General features: G+C 39.9%; 1 protein-coding gene across 1 annotated transcript in view; it reads right to left on the bottom strand.

Annotated features, from left to right (window-relative positions):
- Nucleotides 1–2,085: 2,085 nt before the first annotated feature.
- Nucleotides 2,086–9,669, bottom strand: part of LOC109466908 — a 10,656-nt gene continuing 3,072 nt past the window's right edge. Inside the window, exons 2-9 of the mRNA XM_019764774.1 lie at nucleotides 8,447–8,539; nucleotides 8,259–8,348; nucleotides 6,105–6,250; nucleotides 5,878–5,985; nucleotides 5,673–5,805; nucleotides 3,558–3,629; nucleotides 2,431–2,644; nucleotides 2,086–2,092 (exon numbers count right to left, since the gene is read on the bottom strand). Coding sequence (XP_019620333.1) covers nucleotides 2,086–2,092; nucleotides 2,431–2,644; nucleotides 3,558–3,629; nucleotides 5,673–5,805; nucleotides 5,878–5,985; nucleotides 6,105–6,250; nucleotides 8,259–8,348; nucleotides 8,447–8,539 — 863 coding nt within the window. The remainder of the gene's footprint in view (nucleotides 2,093–2,430; nucleotides 2,645–3,557; nucleotides 3,630–5,672; nucleotides 5,806–5,877; nucleotides 5,986–6,104; nucleotides 6,251–8,258; nucleotides 8,349–8,446; nucleotides 8,540–9,669) is intronic.

Here is a 9,669-nt window from a genome sequence, read left to right as displayed (position 1 = left end):
CTCTTCCACAGCCCTTCCACAGCGCGCTGCCAAGGGATATACCTTCCATAGCGCTCATACGCGGACCAGGCTTCCACAGCGCGCTGCCAAGGTCCGCGGAAGAGCGCTATGGAGGGTATATCCTTTGGCAGCGCGCTATGGAAGGGCTGTGGAAGAGGTGTGTGGAAGTGTCGTTGTGGGCCTTCGTACCTCTGCCTCTGTTGACAACGTTCCAGAGTACCAGGAAGACAGGGCGACAGTCTTCTTCTTCCTCGACGCGTGTCTCATCGGCCATGTTGAATTCTTCACCCCCGCTCTCGTTCTTCTAATCAGTCTGGTTCAGTCCAAAAACTCGGCTTAAAGACTCGGAAATCCTTCTCTTCTGGAGTTTATGATTCCTTGGCTACTTCTTTCACAGCACACATAACATAAACGAGCTCACATTAAAAGAGACGCTTGAAAACAGCGAAAAAGTCTAGGAGCGAAAGACTCGAACAACCTTCGCCGATCCGTGACCTCTGACTTCTCTATCTTCTATTTGCAATCAACTAGAGTGTTGCCAATGTTTTACCAAAACAAACTTGCTATGATTCAGCCACCAAAAGGACATTGTGTGCCCGTACATTGTACCGTAATAAGTAATGATAATAATGAATAAGTATAAATTTGCAATAAAATATTAATGTTCTATTGGTACAGCGTCTACGTCTACAACAGAATCATCATTCCTTAAACCATCCTCCAATTATTTAGGAAAACTTATATCTGAATGTTTCCCTCATTTTAATCAAGTAAAATTGAAACTTGATATGATTCTGCCTTTGAGCGCCTTGTCTAAATCAGTAGACATGTTCCGTATGGAAACAAGCGTGACTACCACTGTACAGCACTGCTTCATCCCTTTCTGCAATTCTACTTTGTAGATTAACCTTTTTGGAACATTTGGGGGGAAATGTTGATCTAAAACAATGCTATAGAAGAGTTAGTTTGACGGCGGATGATAGGGGAGCCGCTGTACAGTCGTGGTGACATTCCCGCCTGTCGCCTTTGGACTTCCTGAAAAAAATACAGTGATATTAGATTTGAAATGGATATGACATGTAAAATGATTTGTCTAAGACATAGATTGTGACGATGGTCCACCGCCTTATTCTGATGGGTACGTAACCTAACGCCACAGCAAGTAATTTTTATGGATGACATCAGCGCGCGCATTAATTTTCACCTGATTTTGGAAAAAAAACATAAAATTTTGTTGCCTTCTGACAGTGGTCAACATGCCAAAAATGGGCAAAGATGTCTGCTGCCATGCCGGAACGTGGGTGGCAAATAACTATGAAAAGAGGAGACAAGATTTAATGTTTGTTTTTTACTTTGATGCAGTGATATGTGATGCTGGCTGTGTATATGTGATGTTCCCATTGAATCAAAACCATTTGTACAATGATTGAGTCAAACTTTGAAAATGTAGGAACCTTGTTTTTTTCGACCCGCCTTGTTTTTTTACGCCCGCTGGCATTAGATCTGGAGTCTGCGGAGGACGTCATCCATAAAATTTACTTGCTGTGGCCTAAGCAATGTTTACTGGATGGAAGGGTTTTTAGGAAACAGTGTGGATACCCGGAGCAGTCTGGCATATGAAGCGAAACGCATTGAAGCAAGGATAGTCTATTTCTATGACAAAACGTCCCTCCCGTCGCCTATGGAAGTTTTCAGAAAAATAAGATCAGAATTCTTAACAGTCATGAACCCCAAAACATCTACAGCTCCATTGTTCCCGTCCATTCTACCCACAAGTATTCAGCTAGATTTGCCAATTCTTGCAGTTTCAAACTACCTAAACCAAAAACAAACAGCAAAAAGCGAACATTTCTCTACCGCGCTATTAATCTATGGAACACCCTGCCACCCAGTATCAAAACACTGACCAGTCCGCATCAATTCAAAAAGGCCTTCCACCAGTTGTACATAAGTTAAATTGTATACATGTACTATTATTTCTTGACCTGTATATAATTTCTGATGATTGTGTATGTTCATTCTCTTTTTTGTGTTGTCAGTATGTTTATTTGTTTTATATGTTTTTGAACCCTGGAAGATTAGTCCTCATGGACTAAAGGGTATCGAAGTAAACGAATAAACGAATTATCACTGATGAGATGTGGAATGATTTAGTTGACATGGTTTGTGACAATGCTTTGCCGCTCATTCTGATGGGTACTTAAGCTGTGCCTTGTTTACTAGATGAAAGCGTTTTGTGAATAGAGGATACAATAAGTACCATTCTGACATATGAAGCAAAACGTATCGTGGCATTTATGGTCGTTCCACTTCTGGGAATTCTGGGATGTGGAATAAAAGACGCAATCTTCGCCGTCCCGCCCGTTGTTTGGTTGTCCCGGACGCCAGGAGCTGTACGGCCCAAGTGCAGAACCGTCCAACCACTCAAACCTTCCCTCTTCGCGCTGATCGTGCAGGCCGATCCAGAAGCCTCGGTTGTCGCACACGCGTACGGGCTTGTACAGGGAGACCAGGAAGGCTTCGGTCTCAGCGTCTCGGGGCATGGCGAGGGTGCCGCCGTCTGCACGACAGGCCACAGCCGCTTCGCTGAAGGTCTTGCGTGTGTTGAAGGCCTTGTAGCATATTCCACGCCTCCGAGTGTAACCTTTAGGACAAAATGCTAGGAAACAAGATTTGTATTAGCAACAGGCCATGATGGTTAATATTACAAATCATGACATACGTGCGATAGATCTACCCTCGGCGCTGCATTTGATAATTTAATCCTATCTATTACCTGGGGGGGGGGGAGTGCCCGCGCTAAAATTGATGCCTGACAACGTCCGAACGGCTCGTGATAGGGCCACCAAACTTAATCTAAATAGTTATATATGGCATTGCCCCCTTTCACCCAACACAAATACTTCTGTAATTACTAATTCCATTAATCAGCGTTTAAAAGACATCTACCTTCAAACGTATTCAAAAGAAATTTGCAATGATAACAAAGAGAGAGTAGATCTTTATAATCTGATACAATCTATGTTCCCCTTCTTTATACATCTAAGCTGTACAGATAAATTTGTATTTCTATTGAGCTTAGAGAAACCTTCTGTATTGAAACATATCTGTTCTTACCTTATTACCATTACTAAGAAACGAGAAGAAACCGACTTTACTTGATTGTAACGTTATCTATATTCTATCGTTTTACTGTGACCTGTACTTAACCCAGCGGGTATGTGTGTACAATAAAGGTCTTCATTCATTCATTCTAAAATATTGTTGCAAAAAAGTTAATAGCAGTGAGATAAATTGATAATTTTCTTACTCATTTTTTTTGCAAAAATCAGTAATTTTGATCTACTGTTACATTACTGTTGATGTTCCGACTGCCACAGATTAAATAGATTACATGTATAAAAGTGTAATTATAGAAATTCCTCCATAATTATGCAAATTACGTCCTCATTTGCATAATTTGCATGCAATTATGTATTACATGCAAATTATGTATTAAAGTTTCACAATGAAAAGCAATAAAATTAGATTATTTTCTTTTTATAAAAAAGGTTAACCTGGTATGGTGGCGTTGGGTGTGTTTTCATCGTCGTTCTCACGTGCCTGGGGTTGGTCCATGGGTGAGTCGTCTGGACGAAAAAAAACAAAGATGCAATATAAAATATTCGGCGTCATAACATACAAACGATTTACTTAATCGATGAACAACTAAGCACAACAAGAATTCTGAGATCTCATACCTCCATGAAATATATGAGTTTTTGTAAATGTTTTTGTGTCATTGACTATGGAAATAAGGTCGTAATTAGCACAATCATTTTATGGTTTTCTAAATTCAAATTACAATATTTTTAATGTAAAATTCCTCTCCTTTGCCGTACTTTATTTCAACACGTCCTCATTCATTATGCAAATGACCTCTACATTAACATAATATAGGCATAGTGATGTTAACCTTTAAGTAACTTACACATGTCACAAGGTATAAAATTCCCATCATTCAGCAATAAGAAGTCACAGAATTTTTCCATTAATTATGCAAATTAGGTCATCAATTGCATAATTGGTATCTTTTGATGTCCCATCTGCCATAAATTACATACATTACACGTATGAAAGTACTATTATATAAAACACTGTAATTATATAATTTTCTCATTAATTATGCAAGTTAAGCTCTCATTTGCATAATTTACATTTAATTGTGTACAACTCTCTCTCAGCTACCTACACATTAAAAATGATGAAAATATGTTGTTTCTATCTGGACTTATTGGCTTTTAAAGATTTCGCCCGAAGGTCCTCTGTAGTTCCAGAACAAGCAGCTAGGGGGACCAAACTTACACCGCTTATTTCTTACAGAATAAACTATCTGTCACCAAAAAATCAATACCATAGCATGTTCAGGACAAACGATTAAAAAAACCGTAAGTTCTGCTGCAGTACCAAGGTCGGTCACCAGGAGGCCCATATTTGACCTTGACCTTTTTCTTCCTAAGACCTACCAAGGTACCAAATATCATTACAATCCATAAAGGAGTTCTGAAGTTATTGTGCGGAAACACAAACACACACACACACACACACACAGACGCGCCAAAAACAATACCTCCATTTTTCATGGAGGTAAAAATGTTTTTTTTTTAAATAAATAATGGGAATTACATTTACGTTTGTTATTGATATAAATTGTTGATTTTTTTTCTTTATCAAACTGCCCGTCCGGGCCTTTAGTTTGGAAAAGTGACCTCAGCATTAGAAGGGCAAATTAAGTCCTCAGTTGCATAATTAGCATGTAATTATGTACGACTCTCTCAGCTACCTACACATCAACAATGATGAAAATACGTTGTTCCTATCTGGAGTTATTGGCTTTAAAAGGTTTCGCCAGTTCCAGAACAAGCTGCTAGGGGGACTTAATTCACACCACTTATTCCTGACAGATTAAATCACACCACTTAAATCACAGACTTAATTCACATCACTTATTCCTGACAGATTAAAGATTTCGCCCGAAGGTCCTCTGTAGTTCCAGAACAAGCTGCTAGGGGGACCAAACTTACACCGCTTATTTCTTACAGAATAAGCTATCTGTCACAAAAAATAGACCGTAGCATGTTTAGAACAAAAGATACAAAAACCGGAAGTTCTGTTGCAGTACCAAGGTCATCCAACAGGAGGCCCATATTTGACCTTGACCTTCGTCGTCCTAAGACTTACCAGCATACCAAATATCATCACAATCCATTAAGGCGTTATGAAGTTATGCTGACTACAAATGTGCGGAAACACAAACACACACCCACAAACAAACACACACAGACTCACAGACAGACAGACACACAGACACACAGACAGGCCAAAAGCAATACCTCCATTTTTCACGGAGGTAACAAATCCTAACACTGGAATTATCACAATAGCCCGTCACGTGAGGCATCAGCGACGGCACCTCCAGAACGCATACAACGCAATTATCTAGGTCAAACCGAAGCACCGCGCTCAAGGCGGAAGGACACCCGGAAGTAAGCCTCGGGCCCGAAATCAATTTTCATCCAAAACACGCCACTTTCTACAATTTCCAGCCATGTTAGTAGTTAATACCATTTTACAGAAGATCATGAGAAATGTGAACTTAACATGAACCATCGGAACGTTAACCCCTTCCTCACTTTTTTTCCGGGCACTACCTCCCCCTGTCGCGGAAGAATTGGTGTGTGCACCGTTCTCAATCTCGTGAAGACGCTGCTCCAAGGTGGCGGTTCGGTTTCGCTCGTATTCCAGGTCATGTTTCAAGGCATTTTGCTCGCGTTTCAAGGCGTCAACAGTGGTGGACAGCTGGCGCAAGACTTCTAGGTCTCGTTTCCATGCGTCAACAGTGGTGGAAATGTTGTCTTGGTCGCGTTTCAAGGCGTCAACATTGTCGGAGAGTTGGCGTATGTCATCTTGGTCGAGTTTCACAGCGTTGACAATGGTGGATATTTCCTACAAACGTATTTACGTACGTTAGAATACCGAACGTAAAAACAAACTTACGAAAAACTTGTACCCTTGAGAGTCAGATAAACAGCTACACAACAAGATAAGTGGTACTAGAATGTTACCTGTTTGTTGCTGAACGTGAGAGGGGCGAGTCCCATGGCGCACAAGCTCACCAGTACGGCGATGCCGGGGGCCAGCCAGCTGCGGCGAGCGCGGAGGAAGCTACAGACACCAGGGCGGCCACTCGCTCCACCCGGATACGCGCCGTCTGGTAGGAAAAACATACTTCACTCGGATTATTGTTTACGTCAACATTCGCGCATAGTAATGCTCAGCTTGAACAAATGAACACGTACATGTATCAATGAGATAGCAATAATTTACCAGTAGGGAAAAATAGCATTATCGTATTGATTGTGCTAATTAGACGTCATTTGCATAATTGGAGCCTGTTAATGTTCCACTTGTCATACATTACATTTGCTGTATATGTATTAAAGTTTCATCATGAAAAGCAATAAAATTAGATTATTTTCTTATTATGAAAAAAGGTTAACCTGGTATGGTGGCGTTGGGTGTGTTTTCATCGTCGTTCTCACGTGCCTGGGGTTGGTCCATGGGTGAGTCGTCTGGACGAAAAAAACAAAGATGCAATATAAAATATTCGGCGTCATAGGCCCAATATCAATATTTTAACATACAAAATTAACAACATTGATACTATAATAAACGCTTTACTTGAACAACTAAGCACAAAGGTGTTTTTAATAAATAATGTGAACTACATGTACTTGCATTTATTATTGATATAAATTGTTGATTTTTTTGTTGTTTATCAAAACTGCCCGTCCGGGCCTTTAGTTTGGAAAAGTGACCTCAGCATTAGAAGTTAAAGAAATAGTTCCTTGGACCTGTATGTTTACAGTGGTTTCATTCTTACTTACAAATAATGCTTTTGTTACATTACGAAACTGTGGAGATATATTGACAAAGCTCTCAACAAAACCCTACATATGTTATATTGTTATATTGTATCATATTATTTAATATATCATATTGTATCATGTTGTTGGGTGATATAATGTGATATAATATTATATATTATTTATTATATCATATTGTATCATGTTGTGTGATATAATGTGATGTTATATTATGTCATAATTTATTATATCATATTATATCATATTGTTATATGGTATAGTGTGATATTACATTGTATCATATTATTTATTATTATTACTTATTATGATTGCATATTATATTATGATATCTTATGATTTCATACTATATGTACCTTATGTATATTTTGAGTTACTTAAGTTTATTGTACTTAAGTTGTCAAGTTGGATGGTTCACTTCTTTTGTTATTTTCTTCAGTTGAATAAAAAAAAAAAGAAAGAAAAAAAAAGCCTACATATGTACGAAAACATATAGTATGACAGACCAATCAGGTCACTACATAAAAGACATCCTCAGCTTTAATGAGGTTATAATCACAAAGGGATGAAAAACAGGATGCAAGAAAAGAGATAAACCTAAAACGTTTTACCTGGTATGGTGGCGTACGTGACCTCGTATGTGTTTACATCGTCGTTCGCACGTGCTTGATTATCAGTTTGGGGTTGGTCCATTGGTGGGTCGGCTGAGTGAAAAAACAAAGACGTAATATAGTCATATCAGTGACAAATATTGGGCCTTTAACATACAAAACGAACGAAATCGGGAAACTTTACCTTAACCAGAAGCGTAGAAGTTTCTCGAGTACGGCCACGTGCTCCTAGTGGGCTGTAGTAAGAAACAGCAACTGACTCTCGAGAGAGAGTGCAGAGGAGAGCCTTGAAGATCATCTCTCTGGGTGGAAGGAGGAATGTTCCTGACCTCCCAACACTCCGAGAAAGACGTGAACTTGCGGCTGTCAAGCTGTTCAAGTGTATGCTCAGCCCTGACCACCCACTACATGATTTGGTACCGGGAGCCAGGTCGGACAGCACAGGGAGGTGTTTGAGGAACTCTGGGGGAATCACGGTGCCCAAGGCACGGACAAACAGACTGTATAACCCGTTCCTCCACTGCACAATTAGACTGTACAATAGCCAAATGCAGACCTAGTACTAGTGTTCTTGTGTTTCATGCATGTCCCACTTTTGTATGTAATTGCCTTGTGCGTCTCTTGTACTTATGTAAAGTCCACACAATTCAGGAGTACTACATTATTTTTGTACAATACGTACCCCTGCTTTTTAATAAAGTTGAAATTGAAAATTGAAATTTACCTGAACCAGAAGCGTAGATAGGATTGACCATTTTTGCAGCGCTGTCCGCACGTGATCGCTTTGACTGAGGCTGCAGTATAGTTGTGGAGCCTGAGACAAGTGAAGAAAATTCAATTAGTCATCTGCAGAAAACTAACTCTCGAGTAAAAATTACGATACGGAAATGATAACTTCTGTATCTGATTTACCTGCATTGGAGGCGTACATAGGGTTGGGTATTTTTGCAGCGGCGTCCGCACGTGATCGCCAATAAGGCTCAGGCTGCCGCATGGGTGTGGCACCTGAGAGAAATAAATATTAATTCATACACTAAGATAGGATGTTTGTCTTCCCTTAATCGTCAAATAATTGCCTTTGTCTACAAGGCTATGAAATCGCTTTGCTATAGTGTGTGGAATACTAGGCGGCACACTCTTGAAGGCATGATTCGATGTTAGTGAATTTTTGGTAGGCAACTTAACGTTGGGGATACAATGGTGATATTAAAAAAATGTTCTCATGGGGGTCCCTACGTCACTGTAGTGGCAATTTGTGGTCAAGTTTGAAAATGGGCCTCGTGGGAAAACCTAATCAAGATTAGGCATTTAACATTTCATAATTAGCTATATGTTAGGCATTTATTCCGTTTAGTCCAATGTCAGTGGTAAGTTTTCCTTTTCATTTGTAAAATACGGCCATATGAATACCAGTCTCGAGTAGAGAATATTGCATTGGGGTTTTGGGTTCAATATCCAAAAGAAGGACTGCAGACATAGTTTTTTTTTTGTAAAATAAACTCGAGTTTTTGTCGGCAATGGAGGAATTTCATTAAGAAATTTGGGTCAAATAACTTAGTACGATAGGCTATATGATAATAACGTTTATGCCCCGCCTTATCCGCGGTGTATATGGTGAGATAGTAATCTCCAATGGGGGCTGTACTACTCACCTCCATGGAGCTAGCTCCATGGAGGTGAGTACTTCAGCCCTGCGGCAGATTTTTTTCCAGCTCCATGGAGCTAGCTCTACGCACTATGAATGCATATGCCTGGTTCACGTCACCTTCAAGAAAAATGCATATACATGGTTCACGCCACTTCAAGAAAACAAACCAGCGCTTTGAATGTCTTGAGAAATAAACAGCCCCGTGCACAAAGAACACACATGGTTCACGTCACCTACAATGAAGAAATCACGCTCTAGAATATATCGTGTTTAAACTTGTTACGGCCCCACGCACTGAGAACTACCGTGGCCGACAGGTACAAAATTTTACACCGCAACTTTTGGTGTTTTACACCGCAACTTTTGGTGTTTTACACTGCAACTTTGGGTGTTTTACACCGCAACTTTTGCTGTGTTTTATACTGCAACTTTTGCTGTGTGGAAAACTTACACCCCTCCCCTTTTATAATGGACGGTCCCCCTGTCA

Source organism: Branchiostoma belcheri, unplaced genomic scaffold, assembly GCF_001625305.1.
Source record: "Branchiostoma belcheri isolate BF01 breed outbred unplaced genomic scaffold, Haploidv18h27 scaffold171, whole genome shotgun sequence".
NCBI classification, from domain to species: domain Eukaryota; kingdom Metazoa; phylum Chordata; class Leptocardii; order Amphioxiformes; family Branchiostomatidae; genus Branchiostoma; species Branchiostoma belcheri.
The sequence above is the reverse complement of the archived record's forward strand: the minus strand, read 5'-3'. Positions and strand labels throughout refer to the sequence as shown.